The 25,347-nt window shown below is 39.4% G+C and overlaps 1 protein-coding gene across 8 annotated transcripts in view; it reads right to left on the bottom strand.

Annotated features, from left to right (window-relative positions):
- The window catches only part of ARHGAP17 (Rho GTPase activating protein 17), a 95,164-nt gene that overhangs the window by 12,032 nt on the left and 57,785 nt on the right, over positions 1-25,347 (bottom strand). For 6 of the 8 annotated variants that reach the window (XR_005213462.1, XR_005213463.1, XM_037813549.1 and 3 more), the window contains 9 exons: positions 24,046-24,173; positions 22,363-22,474; positions 21,521-21,602; positions 19,399-19,479; positions 17,046-17,159; positions 14,823-14,914; positions 13,369-13,525; positions 11,437-11,670; positions 9,283-9,452 (listed from right to left, as the gene is read on the bottom strand). Coding sequence is in view for 5 of the 8 variants with exons in the window: in XM_037813549.1 (XP_037669477.1) it covers positions 9,283-9,452; positions 11,437-11,670; positions 13,369-13,525; positions 14,823-14,914; positions 17,046-17,159; positions 19,399-19,479; positions 21,521-21,602; positions 22,363-22,474; positions 24,046-24,173 (1,170 nt within the window). In the remaining 3 variants the exon portion in view is untranslated. The remainder of the gene's footprint in view (positions 1-9,282; positions 9,453-11,436; positions 11,671-13,368; positions 13,526-14,822; positions 14,915-17,045; positions 17,160-19,398; positions 19,480-21,520; positions 21,603-22,362; positions 22,475-24,045; positions 24,174-25,347) is intronic. The other 2 variants (XR_005213464.1, XM_037813550.1) reach the window with 1 other exon arrangement.

The raw sequence follows: 25,347 nt of genomic DNA, 5'->3' as shown, positions 1-25,347 counted from the left end.
AACCTTCTGAAAATACTGCTTTTGTACACCACTTCACTTTACCTAGCACGGCTCCCCTCTGCTTAGGGGTCAGGTGTGAACGCTAAATCTCACTTTGGAGGACTTCCATCTCTGCCCTGCCTGGCCTACCCACCTTTGTTTCTCACTTAAGCCTTGGACTGACCTTCGCAGCAGTCAGACTAGTGTCTTTACTATTCCCCACAGCAGTGCAGTTACCACCAACATGCATTTACATAGGAGAATTCAACACTAGGAGGTCAGCAGAAAAGGTGTGTGTGTGTGTATGTGTGTGTGTGTCTAGTTCATTTATAGTCTTGTTGAAGTTCTCCATTTCCTTACTGATCTTCTGGCTAGATGTTCTATCCACTGATGAATGTGGTATGTTTGAGTATTTCTCCCTTCAGTTTTGTCAGTTTCCCTCACGTATTTTGGAGCACTGTTACTTGGGACACATGCACTGTGGTTAGATGCACAAATATTTGATCGTAATTTCTTCTTCGTGGATTGAACCTTTTATTGATAAATAGTGTCCTTCTTTGTCTCTTATTAGTCTTTGACTTAAAGTCTATTTTGTCTGATAATACTACAGCTACTCCAACTCTCTTTCAGTTATTTGCAAGCAATTTATTTTTCCATCCTTTCCCTTTCAACCTATTTGTGTCCTTGGATTCAAGGTGATTCTCTTGTAAACATCACATAGTTGGATTGTGCTTTTCTATCCATTCTGCCAATCTGTGTCTTTTCATTGGGGAGTTTAATCCACTTACATTCAGTGTACAGTTATCCCATCCACGTCACAGGGTTTAGGGGAGCAGTGCCCTCACAATGTGGAAAACCCATGTAAAAGTTTTTGCCCTCCCTTTGTACCAGAGAAGAAGTTTGAATTTTTTCTTCTTCTTTTCTGGGGTGTTTATAGTTCCTTATTGGTATTAAAAGATAAACTATGTTGTTTTTTTATTATAAAGTACTATATTTTATGCATTTCTGAGTTTATAAACTTTTTCTGTGTTATCTGCTGGCCTTTGCATGTCATCTGCAGCTTCCACAAAAGTCCCCCAAAATTCCCATTTAATTTCTTACGCCGACTCGCAATGTATCAAAACAGTGATGGGGAAAGTCGGGATGTGGAAGCGATAAGTGTAATTACTGATAAGGCGGGGCTTATTTCAGCCATTTTGTGCTTTATTTCTTACACATCTTATATCTTTTTTGTCCCTTTTCCTTATTGCAGCTTTCTTTTAGTTGATCTTTTGTCATGTAACTGATCCTTCTCATTTGTTTCTGTATATATTTTAAATACTTTCTTTGCGGTTACTCTGAGGTTTGTATTAAACAACCTAAGCCTATAACCTACTAGTCTAAAAAAATACCAATTTGGTCGGAAGAGGATGGCAGCATAGAGAAGAGTGGAAGTTAGTCAGTCCCCCCGGAACAATTAATCAACAACCAGGAACAACTAGCAAATAATATGGAATAACTGCTGGACGACAAACGTGACTGTCCAGACATCATACAACAACCTGGATTGGGAGGAATGCCTAAGATCACAGAATGAAATCTGTAAGTGAAGACTGCAGACCCGAGCCAAGAGCCCCTCCCCCATGGTAGCCCAAAGTACAAAGCCTCACTGTGCTAGAGAGCAGCACTCTCTGAACAAGTGAATATACCTCAACCCAGCTCCAACTGAGGTTTTAATTAACAAAGGCTGACTGCTCAATACAAGTTATGAATCCCCAACAAGCAGACAGAGGATTTTGGTGATGAATGACCTTGGAGAGCCAGAGGACCTCTCTGGGAGGGAGGCGGAGCCCAGAGGACCGGGTGCTATCTCTGGCCAATGGGTGAAAATGAGGGTGGCCATGGACTAGCCTTGAAGGGGGGCTTTCTGTCCCTTTTTCGGTTCGGTAGAGAAAGCCTCAGCCATTTTCAGTTCGCAGTGTTCTGACCCAGACAAGGGGGGAGACAGCAGAGTCAGAGGGACTACTCAAATGCAAATGATATCTCCCCAGGGGGTGTACTGCCCCTAAGAGGAAAAAGGTGCTGCCAAGCTCTACTACCCGCCTTCCATTCAGAACCAGACCCCAGAGCCTGGGGGAAAACAGCTATGGGCCACACCTCCTTACAACAGTCTGGAGTGACAGCCTGACAGGTGCTACCTGCTGGGCAGAAAAGCACAGTGGCTTGAGGCCTCAAAGCGTGTATCAATCTTCAAAGACACACCCTCAGAGAGACCTGATACTGAATATTGCCCCCTACTGAGATCTCAGCACATTCTGGTCTGGGAAAACCTGATTGGGGTAACCAAGGAAAGCAGATGCCTAGATAACAGAAAACTATAACCTACGCTAAGAAGAATGAAGTTATGGCCCAGTCAAAGGAACAAACTTACACTTCAACTGAGATACAGGAATTTAAACAACTAATGCTAAATCAATTCAAAAGGTTCAGGGAACATATGGCAAAAGAGCTGAACTGTATAATGAAAACACTGGGTGTACATAAGGTAGAAATCAAAAGTTCAAAAAAAAAAACTGGCAGAATCTATGGAAATGAAAGGCACAACACAAGAGATGAAAGACACAATGGAAACATACAACAGCAGATCAGGAACTGGAGAACAAGACACCTGGAAGCCTACACACAAAAGAACAGATAGAGAAAAGAATGGAAAAACATGAGCAATGTCTCCAGAAATTGAATGACAACATGAAACGCATTAATGTACATGTGATGGGTGTCCCAGAAAAAGAAGAGAAGGGAAAAGGAGCAGAAGCAATAACAGAGGAAATAATCAATGAAAATTTCCCATCTCTTATGAAAGACATAAAATTAGAGATCCAAGAAGCACAGCATACCCCAAACAGAATAGATCTGAATAGGCCTAGGCCAAGACACTTATTAAACAGATTCTCAAACGTCAAAGATAAAAGAAAGAATCCTGAAAGCAGCAAGAGAAAAGCGATCCATCACATACAAAGCAAGCTTGATGAGACTATGTGCGGATTTCTCAGCAGAAACCATGGAGGTAAGAAGGAAATGGTGTGATATATTTAAGATACTGAAAGAGAAAAACCACCAGCCAAGAATCCTATATCTGGCAAAACTGTCCTTCAAATATGAAGACAAACATATTCTCTGAAAAACAAACAATGACCGAGTTTGTGAAGAAGATAACCTGCTCTACAGGAAACACTAAAGGGAGCATTACAGACAGAAAGGAAAAGACAGGAGTGAGAGGTTTGGAAAACAATTTTGGGAGATAGTAGCACAGCAATGTAAGTACACTGAAAAAAGATGACTGTGAGTATGGTTGAAAGAGGAAAGGAGCATGTGGGTCACCAGAAGGAAAGACGAAAGATAAAGACTGGGACTGTATAACTCAGTGAAACTTAGGGTGCTCAACGATTGTGATAAAAGGTACACATATGTTTTTACATGAGGGGAAATAAACGAATGTCAACATTTGTTAAAAATAGGGTGGGATGGGGGAAAATACAATCAATGCAAACTAGAGACTATAATTAATAGAAACATTGTATTATCCTTCCTTAATGTAACAAAGGCAATATACCAAAGCTAAATGCATAGGCGGCGGGGGGGACATAGGGGAGGTATATGGGACTCTTGGCATTGGTGATGTTGTCTAACTCTTTATTCAACTTTGGTTTAATGCTATCTTTCCTTTCACTGCTTCCTAGCTGTCATGTTTTTATTTTTTTTCTTTCTTTTCTCTTTTTCTTTTCTTTCTTTTGTCTCTCTACCTTATTTGACTCTCCCTCCTTCTTTGTGGAAGAAATGGGGAAGTCCTTATATAGATAATGGTGATGGTAGTGAATACATGAATATGTGACTCTACAGGGAACCATCAATTGTTTACTTAGGATGGAATGTACAGTATGTGAACAAAACCGTCTTAAAAAAATGTGTTGATGAAGAAAGCTTGAGGGCACTATATTGAGTGAAATAAGACAGACACATAAGGACAAATATTGCAGGGTCTCACTGATACGAACTAGTTATAATAATACGTAAACTCACAGACATGAAATGTAAGTTACCAGGATATAGAATAGGGCTAAGGAATGGAGAGTGGTTGATTATGAGCAGAATGGTCAACTAGGGTGCACTTAAACATTTGGAGTGGACACAGTTGATGGTAGCATGTTGTGAGAAAACTAATAGTGCTGAATAGTCTGTGAATGTGGCAGAAAGGGTAAGCTCAGAGTCACATATGTCACCAGAAGGAAAGTTGGAGGTTAAAAGATGGGAATGTATAAAACAGTGAATCTTGTGGTGGACAATGTCCATGATTACCTGTACAAATATTAGAAATCTCTCTCATTAGAGTAAAGTGAATGTATGACATTATACCTAGAAGTTAATAATAGAAGGGTATATAGGAAAAATATATACACTTATTGCAAACTATATACTACAGTTAGTAGTATTTTAACATTCTTTCATCAACAGTAACAAATGTCCTATACCAATACTATGAATCAGTAATGGAGGGGAGTGGTTAGGGGTATAGGAGGATATGAGGTTCCTTTCTTTGTCTTTATTTCTTTTCTGGAGTAATGAAAATGTTCTAAAAATTGAAAAAAAATTAATTGTGGTGATGGATGCACAGATGTATGACAGTACCATGGGCAACTGATCGTACACTTTGGATTTTGGATAACTGTATGGTCTCTGTGAACAATCTTAATTAAAAAAAAAAAAGATACCAATTTAACTTCAATGGCATTCACAATCTCTTCTCCTATAACCCCTGCTTTCCCTCTGTGTTGTTTTTGTCCCACACCACCTCTTATATTTTGCATGTCCGTAACATGGAAACATGATTATTTCTTATTCAACTATGTTCTAAATCTTATAGGAAATAAAGAGCAGAGTTACACTGAGGATACCATACTACTGGATTTTGCATTTATCCATGTAAGTACCTTTATAGAATGTTTTCATTTTCTTGGCTGCTCTAGCAAATATCATGCAATGTGTTGGCTTAAACGACAGGAATTTATTGGCTCATGGTTTTGAGGCTAGAAGTCCAAAATCAAGGAGCATCAAGGTGATGCTTTCTCCCAGAAGACTGTGAGGCTGTGGAGCAGGCAGCCAGTGATCCTTGGTCCCTGGCTCTTCTGTCACATGGCAATGCACATGGTGACCTCTCTTGGCTTCTCCATTCTCTTCTGGGCTTCGCTGACTTTCAGCTACTGGTTGCTCCCTTTGTGGCATTTTTCTTTCTCTATGATCTTCCCTATAAGACCTTTAGTAATAGCATTAAGACATATCTTATCTGAAATAACCTCATCAGAGGGTTCTATTTACAAGAGTTCACACCCACAGGAACACATTAAGTTTAAGAACATGTTTTTCTGGGGTACACAGCTCCAAACCACCACACTGGAGTTCCTCACTTCTTCATACTGCTCCAACCTACTATCTCGTCTTTTCCTTTTAACCTGAAGAACTTCCTTTTTGTAGGGTTGGTGTCTTAGTAATGAATGCTCTAGTTTCATCACTGAACTCAGTTTTTGTTAATTTGTGAATGTCTTCAACTCTCTCTCACTTTTGACAGTTTTGCCAGATAATAGAATTCCTGCCTGGCAGTTTTTCTCTTTTACTACCTTAAATATGTCATATCACTGCCTTCTTGCCTCCATAGTTTCTGATGAGAAATCAGCACTTAGTCTTATCGAAGATCCTTAGTCACAAATCACTTTCCTCTTGCTGCTTTCAGAATTCTCTATTTCTGGCATTTAACATTTTGATTAGTGTGTGTCCTGGAGATGTCTATTAAGGTTTATCCTGTTTGGAATTTATTGCAATTCCTTACCATGTATATTTACATCTTTTGTAAGATTTGGGAAATTTCAGCCATTATTTCCTCAAATATTCTTTCTGTCCCTTTTCTCCTTTTCCTTTCCTTCTGGGACACCCATAATGCAATATGCTTCATGTTGACCCACAGGTCCCCTAGGCTCTGCTCACTTTTTTAGTCTTTTCTCTTTCTGCTCTTCCAACTGTATGATTTCAATTGTCTTGCCTTCTAGTTTGCTGAATGTTTCTTCTGCCTGTTCAAATCTGCTGTTGAACACCTCTGGTGTATATTTTTTTTAATCTCCATTATTGTGGTTTTCATCCCTGTAAATTCTGTTATGTTCCTTTTTAAACTTCCTATTTTTTTTTTTTTTTTTTTTGGTCCATGCATGGCTCTTTTATTTCCTTTAGTTCTGTATCCATATTTAGTTTATTTCTGTCTATATTTTCCTTTAGGTCCTTGAACTGATTTAGATTTGACCGAACGTCTTTGATTAATTGTTCTACTGTCTTTGTTTCTTCTCAAGTTTTAATTTGTTCCCTTGACTGAGTCAACACTTCCTGTTTCTTTGTATGGCTTGTGATCTTTTGTTGATGTCTGGGTCTTTGATTGTTTTGATGTGCTAACTCAGGAAGTCAGGGATTTTTGTGTAGACTGGCTCTGTGGTTAAGGCTTTTCATCCACGCTTGGTCCAGTTTATATAGAACCTTCAGAGCAGCCTGTGTTTATCAGTTTGGATGTTTTTTAGGTCTTTCTACACCTGCCTCTTGCCTTATGCCTGTAAGGTAATCTTTAAGATGACCCTATAATGATGACTGTTCCCCTTCCATGAGAGGATTTCCTTTCCTATGTTCCTCCTCTATGAGAACCAAACTGTTCTTTTTTTTTTTTTTTTTTGTAAACTTTTCTCCCCAGTCACTATGATTTGCTCAACTCTTCTCCTGTGCTCTGGGTGCCATCTCACTGAAGCTTTCAGCCCTGTGATGGCCCTGCCTTAAAGTAGTTGTTTCCCCTTTTTGTGTGGCTTTTCTACCTCTAGTAACTTCACAAGAGAGGTTTCCAACCCATGGAACCAAGACGGGGTGAATGCTCAGAAATACCCTATTTTTCAGTTAAGTGCACCAGCAATTAGGGGACGGGTTGGGAGTGTGCAGTTTGCAAATAGTTCCACTGGACACTGATTTGCTTTCTGGCAGGTGTTTTGTATGTGCACACACACTGACTGCTAGGGCCCCGGTGAGGGTCTATGAGGTCTTGGTTGTCTTGCCTGAATGTGTGTGGGACTCTAGTCACTGCATGGGTGACTCTGTGGTTGTAGTGCTTCCACTATTAGCCTCTCTTAAACCACAAGGGACCAAGCACAGGAAATGGGTCCAGACTGTCAAGTTCACACCACTCTCCGACCACTTATGTCTTTCGGTGTTTCTTCCCTTTGATTTAGTATTTGCAGTCTTCCTGTCAGTCTCTATCATTCTCCAGAGTTCCAAGCAAGTTGAATCTGCCCTTTTATTTAGCTGTCTCTAAGGGGAAACGGTTCTGGGGATGGTCTTACACCACCATCTTGATGATGTCACTTGACTCTTAAATTGTATCATATACTTGGTTATGTTTGTTGCCCTATAAGTATTTCTCTAAGGATTTATCAGGTATATACTTCAGTCTTTCCTACTAACTGGAGGTTTTTCAAAGGCAAAACTGCTATTTTTAATATTTCCTCTGCCTTTATAACAGAGTAGATGGAAAAAACAATATAGGCTCAGAAATATATTTTTTTAATACACACAAAATACACTTGCTATGATAAATTCACGGTTTCTTGAGCTAGCAAAATGGCAAGTCACTCTGGAGTGGGTAATACTGATACTTCAGATAAATGCAGGTGGGAATTAAAACACAGGTGTGCTGGTTTGGAACTGTTACATACCTCACAAAAAGCACATTCTGTTAATCCATCCCTGTGGGGGCAGAACTATGGGGGGGAGGGGGGAACCTTCTGGTTCAATTGGGATGTGACCCAGGCCTTTCAGGGTGGATCTTAATCCCTTAACTAGGGTCCTTTATGAGGGTAAGAGAGAGAAAACACCCAGAGAGAGACATTGGGAGAAAGCCATTGAAACTGGAACCCAGGAGAGAAGGACCAGCAGATGTCGCCAGGTGTCTTCCTATGTGACTGAGGTGAGGAACCCTAGATGCCAGCAGCCTTTCCTCAGAGAAGGTATCTTCTTCTTGATGCCTTAATTTGGATATTTTATGGCCTTAGAACTGTAAATTTGTAACCTAATGAATCCCCATTATAAAAGCCAACTGAGTTCTGGTATACTGCATCCCAGCAGCTTTAGCAAACCAAAAAAACAGGTTCACATGGGTTTTAACTGTCTTTAAAAACATCTTCATTGAATTATGTTCTTTGCTAGACCAGGGTTTCTCAACCTAGGGACTACTGACATTTTGGCCCAGATAATTCTTTGTTTTGTGTGGGCTGTCCTGTGCATTATAGGATGTTTAGCAGCAACCCTTGCCTCTAGCCATCCCCAGTTGTGACAACCAAAACTGTCACTGCAAATGTCCCTGGGGGGCCTACGTGGAACATGACTCCCAGAGGTGTAAATCTCCCTGGCAACATGGGACAAGACTCTGGTGATGAGAGTCTGGCATCGTGAGATTGAGCAAATCTTCCTGACCAAAAGGGGGAAGCAGAATGAAACAAAGTTTCAGTGGCTGAGAGATCAAATGGAGTCATGAGGTCACTGTGTGATTGTGAAAACCGTGTGGTTCACACTCCATTTACCCAGTGTACAGACAGATGAGTAGAAAAATGGGGACAAAAATTAAATGAAAATAGGGTGGGATGGGAAGGATGGGATGTTTTCAGTGTTCTTTTTTACTTTTATTTTTATGTTTCGTGAAGTAAGGAAAACGTTAAAAAAAAGATTCTGGTGATGAATGCACAACTAGATGATGGTACTGTGAATAACTAATTGTACACTGTGGATGACTGTATGGTATGTGAATATATCTCAATAAAACTGTATTTAAAAAAAAAAGTCCCTGGGGGGGGGGGGCAAAATCACTGCCAATTGTTTTAGACCTGAGAGGCACTTGGAACTCCCAGACATGCACATGTTTACTGAATGAACGCTCCATGAAATGCGCACTATATGAGTTAGGAATACTGGAGTGTATGAACCAGGTGAGATCCCAGCTCACTGAGAGAGGACTTTTGCTTATTGAACTTTGTTGTCCTGAGGAAAAGCATTTTCCTAAATGTCTGCTTTTCTGCTCTCTTTTTCATTTCTCAGTAACCCTTTTTCTTTAATGACTGATCTTCCTGCTTGTCATTTTTTATAATGGACATGGAACAATCTATCCAAGAACTTCAGTGCAACCTAAATCCTTGCACTAACCCAAGGAGGTTTGTACATTGCTCCTCAAGTGCACAGAGTAAAGGTGGTACTCACCTCGGCGCAAAGTATGAGGACTGGGACCAGCGGAGTTGTGAGCTGGGCTGACGGCAAGCTGGTGGGAGCTGGCAGCTGCCTGGGCCTGATTTTGGCCGGTGGTTATCTGACTGTTGTTTCTTCCTGGTACAGGCACAGCTGCAGACACAGAGTCCTTGGGTTTTGGAGGACTAAGAGGGGTAAAAGTCATGTTAGATGTTAAACATTCCCAGCTAGACCGGCTAAGCATACTATAAAATACAAGATTCCAACCAGAGTTTTCACTTCAACAGGCAAGGTGATCTTAATTTTTAAATAGTCCATTCTGGACCTATAAAGCTAATATTTATTTGGTGCCAAAAAGAGCTAAGTATTTTATGAGGTTCATTATATCAGACTGTCCTGCAAGTATTCTGCCACTCAAATATCAAACATCAAAGACCATTTGAAAACAACCAAATTTCAAGTTCTAGTTTGCTTAAACTTAAATTGGGCAATATTAAAAAACATGAGAGGGCTTTGGACTTCAGAATCATAGGACCTTTTTGACATTGTACAATGCTAAGCAAAAGCTATGGCAAAATAATAATACTCTAAAATATAAACCATTCCTCTTAAGGGAAGAGGAACTCTGATAGGCTAAATAAGTGCTCAGAGTACAGAGTTAGCTAGTTGGAGGGAGGAGATAAGAACTCAGGCTTCCAATTTCCTAGTCCACAACTTTTTAACTCAAAACTTTATAGCAACATTTTGTCAAAGTCACCAAAGAGTGAATGCCATTATAAAACGTATATAAAAAATCTATATAATATAAAAACAAATAGCAACTCAATGACTGATATTCCATTTGTCCTGTTGTGAAGACCAGTCATTGTCTTAAATAATATACTTAGCCTTGATTACGCAAACTGAATGCCATGAGTAGATGAAAATATGTATTTGCTAATACTAGTCTTCTCATACAAAAAAGAAAAATGGAAATAAAAACCGATAGATATATAGAGCAGCAGTTACTGATAAGCCAACATGGAGCCTATGATGTACATGTAAGTCCTGTAAAATCTGAAGCCTTAATTTCTTTTAAGCAAAGAGTGAACTTCCCCAAATGGTATGAGTGAAAAGGAATTTAGGAATGCACAAAGCATTCGTATTTGAGCTGTGAGGATGGAACAAGACTCTCATCTCATGAGCAGCTTCACATGCTAAAGGCAGCCACTCTCATGCCCCAAATAGGAAAAGATGAGAACGCTCCACTTAGCATTCTGTGCAGAAACACCATGTACATAACAGGTGTCCTTGTTTTATTTGTCTTATTCATTTATTTTACTTTATATATGAACATTTAGAACTTTATAGGTGGCCAAAGTAGTGCAAATGACAATAAACGTTTAGCACATACTCTGTAGCAAGGCTCATCTTTTACAGTAGTTGCCGATTCTGAACCACCTGAGATACCACCTGAAGTGGCCTTTTGGGATCAATTGTCCAGATCAATGTGGAGAACTGAATTAATGCAAGTTATATTAAAATCCCAAGTTCAAAGGTACCTTTTCTTAAAGTCGCTATACATTTGTAACTCATGCCTGGTGGGTTATTAAAATTTTAAACACCCCAAATTTTTAGCACCTTTTAAGAAAATCTACCCTTAATTTTCTACCTTGTACCCATGCATCAACTCCCCTTCAAGACTGAAAGCTATGGGGGTCTTAGTTACCTAGCATACCACCTGGTATGTATCAGTCATTCAGTACATCTGTTAATTGAATGAATGAATGAATGAATGTCAAGAATACTATAACTTGCTATATCCAAATATTAGTTCTTCTTACCAGTTAGTATACTGGATGACACAAGCAAATGGTACACAAACATTGACAGTTCGCATCAAACAGGCGAAAGAGGTTTATAATGCAGCTAGACACTGTTGGCTTCCAGCACCAAAGCAGTAATGTGATGAAGAATGCAAACAAATTTGTTTTCTTTTGAAAACAGGAAAGGAAGCAAGCAATTTTCAGTCTTTTTTTCTACACTTTGCCAACTGGAGGAGTGAAGGCAAACCTGGTTCGCTCCATGCCAGAATGATTCTTTTGGCACAGATGACATGCCCAAGGCCCTGCAACTGCAAAAAGGCTGGGGCATCCAGCACCCACCATCAGCAGAACATGGTCCCCTTACCTGCTGTTGCCTGGGCTTGGCCCCTGCTCCAGTGTGCCCGCAGAGGAGGGGACAGTCCCACCCCCTGTGCTGCTTTCAGCCCTAGAGCCCTGGGGTGGGGGCTCTGGGCCGGTGGGAGCCATGGTGCTGCCATCTGTGGGCGGGAGTGGTGGCTGGAAAGCGGGGGATATGTGCTTTCTATTTAGAGTGCTACCCCGCCGATGGGCCTGGAAGTCCATAAGCTTCACACCAAAGCTACACAGAAAGAAGAAACAGTCAACACACCATGCAAGCTGACCACTGAGACAGAAGCTCATCAGTCCACACATGTTAAATTCCACACACGGGAACAAACCCCCCAGTTACCCAGCAAGCAGCAAAGCAGCAAGGACCCAATTAGTGGTCATCCCTATTACCGAGGCAAGAAGCTCAACTTGGATTTAAGCCTGAGAGAAGCCAACGGACCTGGTACTGATCAATGTTCTTTATCAATTTGGATGCGAGCAGCTGAAAGCCAATAAGCAAGCCCCACCTTGAATGACATCGTGTTAATGTGTTTATTTCTGTTCTACCCAATTCCTATCTTAGCCATAAGTGTTTGGGGAATGAGGCGGAATCTGTGCCTAGAAGTCAGACCAATGTGGCAACGCAAGGGAAACACATTGCCTCTTAAGCTGAGCTACAGAGACATTCGTATGTACATATACAAAAAATATATCAGGAAGGATACGTAAGAACGGAGAAAACAGTTGCTTTTGGGAAGGGGTGGGGATGGGTCTGGAGGACCGTAAGAGGAAGAGATATTTTTCACAAAAAAACTTTTTTTTTCAGTTCAAAAAATAAAAAGATAGATGGCTCCCTAAGCTCATGTTCACTTGGTCAGTTGGCAGGGAGAATCCACTGAAGCAGATAATTTAGAATTATTGTGTGTCAACTAGACCAAGGACATTGCGTTTGATATCTTGTAAAATGCGAGGGCTAATTTTGTTGTGGGTTGAGTTTATCATCAGGAAACACTACCAAATCTGTGAACAGGTTTTAGATATATACAACTTATCACAGAATAAGTGTGACCTTTAGGGTTACAGAATCAGAAAGTAAAGCATTTTTATGTGCTATACATAAAAATGAAACAAAACAAACAAACAAAAAAAACCAACCACTTCTCTATAAGATTGGGCAAACAAGAGTGTGTTGTTTAGCTTTAACGTAAAACTGTTTCTAGTAATACTATTACATATATGCAAGAAAAGCCCCTCACTTCCAACAGGCCTCTCTTCTTAGCATTCTTGGTGAATACAATGCCATTTCATCACACACACTGAACAGGTTGGCTTCTGAAGGCAAAAATCACTAATAGCTTTAATTACCCTTGAAAAATCCCACAAATTACCCATGGAGCATAGTATAGTGACAGTCTGCTTCTCACTAAGTTCACACAGCCATTTTTCTTCCAGAAATGGAAACCTGAGGTTTCTCCAACTGAATAACAGATTCAGTAGTTGGCCTGCATTGAGGGGCCAAATTATACCAAAAATATGTCTATTTACACACCAGATCAAACTCACTATTAGAGAGGCATTGTTCTCATATTCACTCCTGCAGATATGTCTACATATTATTTTTCTCTCTTTCTTTTATTCCCCCATACCTGAATTTGTAACGTGTGCGTGATGCTATTCCACTATAGGGCTTATCATAGACCATCAAGTAAAGCTTGAATGCATGTGATACATATGTTAACTGACAAGCTACAGACCTACTTTATGGTCAGATTTGTTTGCAATGAACCAGAGAAAAATTCCTGAATATACTGGAATCGGTCAATCATGGGTGCATAGTGAGCCACTCTCAAATTACAAGTGCACTGAGCCAGTACCAGATACCGAGGGTTCAGCGATTCTTCTACATGATATCTACTGCTGGACTGAAAATGAACAGCTCCTCACACACCTCTCCTTCTTAACCAAGTCCCCTTCCATCACTGCCATGCTGGCAGGTCGCTTCCTCTCCAGGGTCCCCGAGTCAGAGTCATTTCCAGTGTGAGATGAGTGATTGGAAATTGGGGTGGCGAGAGGTACAAACGCTTCTGATACGTTAAATTCCACCTCTGCAAGAAGAAGAATAAACAAGTGTATGGGACATACAGCATAGTGGTCAAGACAGCTTTAAAACACCCAACCAGAATAGGAACCTCATTCTTCAGTCTACGAGCCTTCACTATGTCACAAGTAGAAGCAGCCCCAGGTGCTCTCATCTTCTTAAGGATAGTTTATCAAACCAGGAGAAGGTAAAATAAGAGAACTAGAGATGGGATATGATTCAGATGTAAGTTTACACAACTTTTCTGCTTTCTCTTTTGTGTGAAAAAAAATCATGGAATACAGAAAAGAAAACAGAGCATGGATATTTTAATCAGAAAAAAAAAAAGAAAGAGCGAGAGAGAAATTTACAGATTGATACAAAATAGAAATAAAAGGTAATATCAACTCCATACTGCCTACAGCAGCTTTTCAAGAATCATTTCCTCAAAGGAAATTTTATGCACAGTGCCAACATTCATTCATCCATCACATATTTCCTGAGCAACCTACATGAGTGAAGCATGATTCCTGGTGATGGGAAAACAGTGGTGAAGAAAAGATAAGCACACCCCTGGCACCGTGGAGCTTATGCTCTAGTGGATGTGAAAACAGTGCTGCTCTGATGGAAACTGACTCCCAACTCCTTGCCCAACCAGTACCCCCAGGGAGACATAGGTACCTCTACAGATTACAGGACTGCAGCAAATACAGTTTGAAAATTTATCAACTATAGATGAAGTCCTAATTCCTAACACAAGCAACTATGACCTTCACAAACTGGCTCCAAACAACTTTCTAGTTTTGTTTTCCACCTTTGTACAAATCCAAGAATCTAGCTAGAGAAACGGCTATCTTCCAAGTGGAAAACTTCTGCATGTTCAATGTCATCTCTTCTATAAGGCAATCCCTGGCTCCCTTTTCTCAGGACCTGACTTTATCAAATCTTTCTGCATTTATCTGCTTTTTGAATTTGCCATGTATATAATTTATCTGTTTATGTGGCCTTCTTCATCAGTGGCCTGAATTCCTCCAGGAAGACAGCGTGTCTTATCAGAAAAATATATGGCACACAGTGGGTAGTCATGTACACTGACCGAATGAATGACTAGCGTTAAGTCACATAAGGTGAAATACAAAATACCACGGTTACCGTTATGCCAAAACATGAATGTAAATGAACAAAAGCCTGGAAAGAAACATGAAAAAAAAATGAAACCAATTATGTAATCATTAAGAAATTACTAATGTATTTTCTTCTTTAAAAATACCTTCCCCACTATTATAATTTTGCTTTAGAAGTCAATAAATCAAGAAGAAAATTACCTTCAGGGAAGAACCAGTCAGCATGCTGGATGATTGGTTCAATCACCGCAACCACATGAACAGATGTGGCTGCTGCCATTTCAGCAAGTGTTCTGCAAAGAGTTCACAAAATTATAATGTCTTGTTGGCGGTCTCTAATTTTCTTCAGTTTATATCTGGACGATTCAATTATTTTTAAAGGATGAAACATTTAAGTACAAATGCAAAAATTAAATCCATAAAAACCAAGACTATGAGTACAGCAGGGCTCACCCAGGAAGAAAAATTACTGACTCGGCTGCTGCTGTTTAATCTGTATTGTAGTAACAACTGCAGTGTCCATTATACACAGGCACCCACGAGCAGCTGAAATCAGTAATCAGGCAGTGTGCTAAAATGCTGATTTTAAATTTGTTTGGAACAAAAGTTGCATTTTCCCACTGGAACAGTATTGCACATAGCAGTGACCTTCTAAGAGCCAAGATCATCAAAAGCCAATTTTGCCTGCAATGGCACCAAGAGTATTCATTGTTGCATGTCTCTTAGTATATCAGAAAACCTGAGTCCCAACATTTACACCTAAAGTTGTCACATATATATGGACTGGTCCCAGGGTGAGCTGAAAGTGTCACCCAAAGTGAGTGTTCAGAAGTTGAAAGTGTCCCCCCAGGGTTCAAAAGGAAAAGAAATCAAGAAGAATCATTTTTCCCGCCATCAAAGTGCTCATACTCCAGCTGGGAGTCAGAACACTATGAAAGGAAACAAACTGTAAAGCACTGACATTTACTGAACACCTATCATGAGCTGGACACCATGATCAGTGGTTCATGTTCTTCACCTCATTTAATTTTACAAAAACCTGTTATGAGGCCCATTTTACAGGTGAGGATATTGAATCCTTCAAAGCTTCATCCCAGGTCTGATTGCCCCAAACCTACCTGTTCTTTACCATATCACCGATTTCTCTTCCCACCAAGAACAACATTTTCTCATTTTACAAAGAAGCACAAGTACTAGCTAATTTCAAATTCCAGATTAAAATGCAATTCTTTAAGCAAGCTGTCCCTGCAAATCATCCTTCTCACCCTTTTACACTTCCCTTTCTCCATACCCCCACACCATCCCATCTGATTCAGTTCACTCTTAGTGCCTGAGAAAGCTGATGGATTTGGGAGGAACTGTCTGCTCATGTCCTTTGCTGATGTTTCTTTTTGCAGAGCTGATGTTTATTGATACGCAAGAGCTTTTTATATTTTGTGGGTATTTTGGGAGAAACTCTTTCCTAGTTTCTGAACTGCCTTTTCTTTGAGGTGCTTTCTGGCATACAGAAATTTCCTGGCTCCACCACTTGCAATCTTAAGTAAGTTACTTGTAAGTTTCAGCATCCTCTTTTGCAAAAATAAGGACAATAGCACCTACTTTCAAAGTGTTGTTTGTGAGGATTAAATGAAATTATCAAAGTGCTACCAACAGAACAATCAAGGTTAGCAATTTCCTAGCTTCCTAGCTGATCTCCCTGATTCCTCTCTTCTGTTCAATCTACATTTCTGAATGCCACAAAATTATCTGCAATTTGATCACATAATTTTCCTGTGTAGGAATTTCGGTGGCTCTCCAGTGACCCATAAAATAAGTTTCAAACACTTCTGCAAGACACGCAGGGCCCTTCATATTGTAGCTCTGGTCCGCCCAGTCGCAGCGTCTTGTCCCCCATATACAGAACTATGCAGTAACCGAGCCCGAAGCTTTAGGAACCAGGTCCTTTCACGGCCACAGCGCCTTTGCACACACTGGTCCCTTTTGTAGGAAACCATTAATTCATCGATGTACAGCTTAAGGGCCTTTTCCTAACTATAGCATTCCCTGAACTTAGTCTGAATTACATTCCTTCACCTCTGTTCTGCGCATACTTTATAATGTCTATGATATCATACACACATACAAACAAACGTGCGTGTATGTATATCTTATCACTGTTCTGCAGCCACTGATCTGCCTGACTGCCCAATGCAGGGGCTTTTTGAGAACTGGGATGATGTCTCATATGTCTTTGTGTGCTAGCATCTGGAATAGCACTCTGCTCACAGCAACACGCCTAGAATGTTGACTGAACAGAAAAATCAACTTTGGGATACTCTGCGGCACATCTTCAACTAGAATGTGTATCTTGAGTTATATTTCAATTCTTTCTATCTGCTGGAAATCAGAAATTAAAATAATATGATATGGGAAAAGGCTACTTACCCTTCATTTTTGGCCCACAACAAGTTAGGGCCTAACACGATTGCAATGTTGCTGGGAGTCATTTTATTAATGTCGCTGGTCTGAGCAAGCTTTGCAAGGAACTTGATTAAATACCTATGAAACAAAAGGGAAGGGAGAAAGCATACACTCTGAAATATTTGTATGAATATAACCTTACTGCCCAGCTGCTCAATCCCAAATGGCTCAGATGCTACCTGTAGAATATCACCAAATCAGAATTTGGGATTGGGTTGAGTATTTTACAAATTTCTTGTGTTCTTTGTTCCAAAGAACAGATTAATTTAGGGCCTGAAAGAGGTAAAAATCTCATATGTAAATCTCAATGTTTTGACCTCTATTTGCTATAATTCTAACCCATTTCTCCTTTACGTCCCATCTATTTTATCTGTAAATAAGTTACAACAATGTGATTAACAGTGGAGCTCAATACATTTTTTGCTACAAACACAGTAAAAAAATATATAGAAATATATGTATATTACTTAATAAACTAATACTTAAAGGAAACTGTATTTGAAATGCTTTATGCTACAATTATGAAAATATCCAATTTTTCTTATAGATACAGAGATACTGAATAAGTTCAGTGCTATGAAAACCAAAAATTAGTAACACTCCAAATATCTATCAATATGGGCTGGTGAATAAATTACAGTATATCCATACAGTGGAGCACTATGCAGCTGTAAAAATAGTGTTATAAACTGATATGGAAAAATCTCCAAGATGTATGTAAGCAAAGAAAGTAAGGAGAACAATGTATACAATGTAAACTACCATTTTATGCTTAGGTAAAAAAAGAAAAAGTGGGAGGGGGTGAGAGAAAATAAAATAGGTATATATGTGTTTGCTTATATATGCATTAACTCCTGCTGGGAGGATATATAAGAAACTGAAAACATCCATTGTCTCTCAGGAGAGGAATTAGGGGCTGGAGGATAGGAACAGGAAAGAGATTTTTTACTGTAACCTTTTGAATTTTGAACCATGGAAATGTATTCTATATTCAAAAACCAATTAGCAAAATTATAAATAAAATAAACAAAATATAAGGCCAAATCCAAACCTATTAAGAAGTGTAATTCCGTTTCTACTATAAGGTATTGAATAGATTGAGAGGATCTACAATTCCAAGGTGGGTATGTTAATGAATCAATGAGGGATATTCTAAATATTAACCCTCATAAGGCAAGGTTGATATTTAGGTACTAAAAGGGAATATGTAAAGATTGAATTATGCATCCCAATTTAGACATGTTCTTAATCTACATTATTATAGGTATGAGTCCATGGTAAATAGGACCTCAGGAAGATGCTATTTTTAGTTATGGTACAGCCCAACTAAATGAAGGTGGTCGTAACCAGAATTACTGGAGACTTTATAAAGAGAATCCAGAAATCACAGAAGAGCAGAAATTACAGGACCTCACTGTGTGATGCGAAAGCCAAGAAACTACAAGGACTGCCGGCAGCCAGGACCAGAATGCTGCCGTTTTCAGGGAGAAAGTTAGCCTTACTGATTGATTTTGGACTTCTCTAGCTTCAAAACCATGAACAATAAATTCTCATTGTCTAAGCTAAAGCCATTGTGTGGTATTTGTCACAGTGGCTCAGGCAAACTAAGACAGTGATAGAAACCGAGACTGAACTTAAAGGTCAGGGAACATACCAGACATATCACCTGTAAAGTATTTGTGGTTTATGGCCAAGTCCTCTCAGAAAATTTTCTTTGTTTGGTTTGAAATGATTTTATTCCCTGGGGCCACCTTTCTAGCTTTTCTCTATGCTTCTTCAAAGTTACATTTTAAGTCAAAAGGAAAACAAAAGTTAAATTCCAGAAGTTTGTTCTATGGCAAACTTGTCTGAAAACATAGTTATTCCACCAAGTAACATATACTATCTCCAATTCTTGAAAGTTTATTTAGTAGGATGATTTATGTTTTATAACAAAATAAACTATATAACATACATGAAAAATGTCATTACAGAAAATGCAACTATTACTTTTGACTTTTACATACTGAACAATTTAGACTCCAAATCTAACACACCCAAACTTTCACAAGAATTTTTTCCCCAATAGCTGCAGTCCTAAAACAATAAGGCAATTTATCAATTAGGCCCAGACATGGATATTGATGCTTCAGATGCATCACAATTATATATATATCAAATCCCATTTGAAGTAACCCCAAGTCATTCACAAAGTATTTTCTAAAGTGCCAAGTATCCTTGAATTAAATGGCTCCCTGGCTGGAGACTGAACATAAAGTAGATATGTTCAACCACTTTAGCTCGGTGGCTTAATTTACAGAACACCAATCATACATACCTAAAGTTAACAAAATTCTGTGGTGGTAACTTCTGACATGTCCTCCATAAATCTTGAAGTTTTTTGTCTTGATCCTGCACACTGAGGGAAAAAAGTCTTTTTATTTGTAACAATTTATTAAAACACTTATGAATTAGTAATTCATTAGTAATTAGTAATATAGTAATAATTATACTAATAATTATATTATTAATAATTAGTAATTAGTAATATGCTATATTAACAGTGATGCCTCCAAGGACAGAGAAAACGTGGTTTAAAAACTGCACAGATTTTGGAAATAAAAAGATTTGGAGTCAAATACCAGATCTTTTGACTCTGAACAGTTAGTTAACCTTGTCAAGACTTAGTCTTCTGATTTATAAAAATGGGGATAATAATGCTGATTCTGCCCCATTATTGTGAAGCTTCAGTGATACAACCACGCAAACCACCTAGACCAATGCTTGTACACAGGAAACAAGATGCTCATTGGAAAGCCTCTCAAGAAAATGTGTATAATAATGTACGGCTTTATGTAGCAGAGATTTTCTTATTCTAACTGTAGCCTAGCCATGGATTAGCTGGCCAAGCTCAGAGGCACCCAGACCTCCATGCCTTTCCTTGCTCTCAAAGCTGCTCAAAGGATCCAGATTGAAGAGCCCATTTCTATTCTGAAGCAATTAAAGAAGCTCTTCTACTATACAGTTGCAACTTACAAACTTTCATAGACAAAAAAGCGAGAAGCCTGAGCAGAGTCAACTCTGCCCACCAGTAACAGAGTGTGTTTGAAGTTGTCTATACAATTCTCCCTTGGACTCAAAACAACCTCTCAGAACTGACCCAATCTGGAGAGCTCTGGATAGGAGTTAAAAATAATTATACTTTAGAGGCCAGTTGATCTGTCACTGGGATGGCGGCTCATGTTCATACTTCTCAAGCAAAAAATCGATATAGCAACAACTGGGAACCTTTCAGAAAAGTTTAAAAGGTTATTTCCTCATGGGAATCTGTTTGGGAACCTCACAGCAGATAGGAGTTAAGGTTTAGGAGGAGTGGAGAAGGCCACCCCTATAAAAGAAACCATGTAACTCTACTCTTAATTCAGTTCTATAAACATCAATGCTTACAACAGGCTGGGCCTCGTGCAAGATTTCAGGGAGACAACTGTGACTAAGGACTTGCCTCTGACTTTAAAAATCTCACCACCAACCAGGGACAAGTCTCTTATTCCACAAATACAGAGTAAAGCTCAAAATGCAAACGCCTGGTTTAGGACAGAACCACATCACAATAAGTATAACTGGTGAGAACAAGCAGCTTCTATCTAATCACGCCTATCTGACAGGAACAGGTGTCAATGTCCGCTGTGGGGAAAGGGGAGGTGAAATCTGTTCCTCTTCCCTTAGAGGTGAATTATTAGGGAGCTCTGAGAGGAGGTAAGTCATCACCATGTGGGAAGAGGCAACAAGGAGGCAGGCTGGCCAGTGAGAAGGAAGCTGCTACCAACTCCATACACAAGATTGCCCTGCTTAAAACCAAATGTACCTACACAGACTGAAGCTAGGAATGAAGGGGAAGCAGGATGAGATAGTCGGGCTCTGCCAATTATTAGTATTCTGGGCCCTAATCCGTGGCTTCCCAAGCCTCAGTTTCCTCATCTGTAAAATGAAATTAACACCACCATCCACCTTTCATGATGCTTATTAAGGATCATAGGAGGTAATGGGTGCAAAGATTAATAAGTGCTCAGTAAATGTCAACTATTATTACTAATAATAGCCTCACACTATTATTATTGCACAGCTGAGTTTCCACAAAGCTTAACAGCCTCAACACTACTGGCCAGCATGACACGCTCTCAGTTACAGGGTTTGTCACCAGCCAGTTCATTCATCTGGGTGTCACTATACATCCTTATACATACAAATCACACAAATTTAAGCCAGTGGGTAAGTGATGACCTTCCTACCCTAACAATTACGATATGCAATATTTTCACTCTCAACTTAAATAAGAACTGGGACACATATTATTTAACAAATATGCAATTTTAATGTTATTTTATCCTGGAGAGTAAAATGATTTACAAATATTATATCATTTCCTTTAATTCTTAAGGCTCAGTGTTTTTTAAACTTACCTTGCAACTTGGGTCCATTCTTCATATAGATTAAAAGTCATCAAAGGTTCAGGCAATTCCCTTAAGTAGGACTTTAAAGCACCTGAAATTATTAACACTCCTTGAGTATGATAATTGGTAAGGCTGGGAATCTCAGGGCATATTGTTTTGCAAATTAAAATGATCTCAATTACAATCTTCCAAGACAGAAAGAACAAATCATGATTTGGCAGGGGCTGCTGGAAAGAATGAAATGCTTTTAAAACAAATTCCATCCCTTACAAAATATATTGAGAGATCAACAGAAAATAAAATTAGCTTCAAAGCCATCCTTCTTAATGGACATCATTTTTCCAGGTTGATCTAGGTTTTGGAGTGAAAGAAAGGAAGAAAATACATCCATGTCTTCAAATATATGAAATAAGCTATCTTCACCTTTACTTAATATGAAAAAGAAAACCAAAAAATAGGAATAGGAAAAAAAATGCATGTATATGTGTACATATGTATTTATAGATATACACAGACATATGCATACCCACACATACACACACACTTTAACATTAGAGAATTTTATCAGGAGACCATTTCAGTTTTATTTGTCACTTAAATCTATAATTAAAAATGGATTTCCTTTGGTAATGCATAGATGGTGGTAATGGTAGCATAGTCTTATGAATGCAATCAAAATCACTGAATTCTACACATGAAAGTGGTTAAAATGGGGAATTCTGTGTTGTATTTAACGTGTCACCACAGTAAAGATTTTTAAAAAGAGATTTTTAACAGATGAACTGTCTGAAATAGAAATTGCCCACAACTTTGAGATCAACTCAGTTTAGAGACACACATTAAAAGCTCACCTGCTACAGCATGGGGGTCTGAATAGAACTCATCCAGGTGAGAAGTAGAACAGTCTAAAGCAGCTTTCAGTTTCTTTAACTTGGAGGCTCCAGCCCCAATTCTGAAAAGGCCCTAAAGACAATTAAAAGCCATTAACATCAAGTTAAGTTATGAGCCTTACACCAAGAGCAGCAGGCTGGTCTGATGAAAGCCACCCTACAACCCTGCACAGCTCCTCATTCAGGGCTGCTGAGGGAATGACGAGGACTGGGTATGTCCCCCAGGCAGTGACAGGCAGAGAACTGTCCATTTTTAATTGGTGCTATAGCTCTTGCTATGCTCAACTGCTAAAATATCTGTGTCTATTAGAAACCCACCTAAACAACAATATTTCATATGTCCACAAGGTTGATTTCCTATAGATTCTCTAAATTTAGGAATTGTTTTAAAAAACTGACATATATTGGAAGGAATATTGGATAGTGGAAGGATACTGGAAGGAATGAAGTTATTTCAGGGTATTTGTTTTTCCCATTGCTTCGTTTTGTTTTGTTTGGAAATGTTTTTTTTTTTTTTTAATTTGATAGAGTTAAAAAAATAAATAAAATAAAAATTGACATTTCAAGAACATTGTTAGACTAGGTTGCTAGCCAATGCAGTTACTTAGGGAAAGGAGAGAAAAACATAGGCAGAGTTGAGCAAAAGAGGCAGGAGTCTGAGGGATACTGAACAAGGAGTTATAAGACTTGGGTTTTAGGCAAAGTTAATCTAGGCAAGGTTTCTCAACCTCAGCAGTACTGACACTGGGCCAGATAGTTCTTTTTTAAGGAGGGGCACTCCTGTGCATTGCAGGATGTTTAACAGCATCCCTGGCCTCAACCCCAGAGTTGTGACAATCAAAGTATCTCCAGAAGTTGTCAGATGTCCTTTGGGGAGCAAATTCACCCCCTGCTGAGAAACACTGATCTAGGCTATCAGAAGTCCAGGTCTGTGGTGGTGGGAGGAGTGGGCAGTGAATGGAAGCAAACATAAGAGAGCCTCTAGTGTTTTTTGATCTGGGTGCTGATTACACGGATAGTCTTAGTTTGGGAAAATACACTGAACTGTTCACTTATGTGTACTTTTCTGTATGTACATTACACTTCAATTAAAAGTTTTTAAAAGGAAAAGTCCTGGGTTTTTATTGTGGCTCTGCCCTAGCCATGTGACCTTTGGGATCCACTTGAACTCCCTATATACTGATTTCCTTATCTGTACCAGAAGAGCAATGAACCTGTTCTGCATGATTTGTGGGTCTTTCTCTTTAGGATCTCATAAAATACAGTATGTTAGGTACTCTTCAGAAAAACTGCCTAGTGCTACACAAGCGTAAGATTCTTGCTCTAGATACTTGCTAGTAAACATTAAAACTCATGGAAGTTCTGGTCCATAGGGTGTAATGAAATCCATTTTTGTGAAATCAACTAGCCCTTAAAACGAAATGAACAAACAGGAGGAAAAAAGTCAGTGCACACTGCAAGGAGAAAAGGGGAGTGTTGTTCTCTGAAACCTTTGTTTCATTTACAGACTGAGAAGTAGCATACAAGGCCTCAATTTAAAATGTATTTCTTACTGTGGGTCACTTTGACAAAAGCCAACGACTGGCTGTGAAATAAAGGCAGGGGGAAGGGCATGGAGCCCTGGCACACTGAGGCACCTCTCACCTCCTCCTTCATGCCTGTCTCCAGGAGCAGCATGACACAGGCTTCGATGGGAAGTGCAATTTCACGTCCACTCCTCTTCAAGTGTTCTTCCAAAGGAGTCCCAAAGGCTGGCTTTTCCGCCCATTTTTCTATAGCAGCAAACCGTTTAGTAAGACACCCAACAACATCAGGGTATAATTATTTTCTCCTCAAACAAACAAAGGGTTTTGTTTTTTGTTTTATTTAGCAGACTAGTAATTGAGGATTTGCGAAGAGGGGAAATAGCTATCGCATTCTTTTTTGTTATTTAACATTCACTAGAGCACAGCTGTGGAGGTTACTTGTGGAGCAAAAGCCCTGCACTCCCAATGCGACACCCACTGAAGGCTGCCCTGTAGCAGGTGCAGGGGTGCTCCTGAACTCTGGCATCAGGACTGCAGTAATGCAGGTGGGCAGAGGCATTGGCTAAAACAAAGGATTTGTCTAAGCATACTGTTTTCACTGAAAAGAAGTTTACTGTAGCCATGCAAAGCAGCACTAGTTTTCTACCCAGAGAACAAGACTGCTACAGTGTGAAAAAGGAAATACTTTCTTAAAATTTCAAAGACAAGTCAAGCATTTGTCATGAAGGCTGGAGATGCTCAATGTGAATTTATATCGGATGCAACATCTCCATGACGTGCAGTGTTTCTGAATGATACATCCCCAGACAGGACCAAAAAATTCTAAGTAGAAAAAATTACCATATCTGCAACCCCAAAGCAGCTTAGGCTGAAGGCTGTGCTGACAGCAATAGAGAAAATTCTATATCATTTTCAGGCATATACTCTGCTTCATCCCACAAAAGACTTGAAGCAGCTTAGCAGAAATACATACAATAAAGCAGTAAAACAGAAGCAAAAATTTAGAAAATGAATGTTATTAAATTAGAATAAGAAAAGTTTGACTGGGTTTGGCTGCCTGTGGTCTCTGTAGGGAACTGATGCTGTCTGAGAAGCATACAGAAGCAAAAGAGGGAAAACCAGTTGGTGAAAAATACTCCAGTGAGAGGCACTTAATTCTTTCCTTTGGCCGCTTTGATAACAGAAACTTGGATTTGAAAAAGGCAGTATTTACTCTAGTGTGTCCTCGTACATGCTCCCATACGTAAAAGCAGGTATATGGGGCTCATCCCACAATCTCCATGTGGGGGAAGGAAGGAAAACAAAACCCCACAAATCCATAGGCCTGAGAACTTGTGAAAAGTTAAAAATTGATGGAAAGAGGAAGTGGGGCTGCAGAAAGGGGTGAGGCAAAGGGCAGTCACATGCCATTCTCAACCTT

Source organism: Choloepus didactylus, chromosome 21 (assembly GCF_015220235.1).
Source record: "Choloepus didactylus isolate mChoDid1 chromosome 21, mChoDid1.pri, whole genome shotgun sequence".
In the NCBI taxonomy this organism is placed as follows: domain Eukaryota; kingdom Metazoa; phylum Chordata; class Mammalia; order Pilosa; family Megalonychidae; genus Choloepus; species Choloepus didactylus.
Note: the sequence above shows the minus strand (reverse complement) of the source record. Positions and strands in the feature narration are given on the sequence as shown.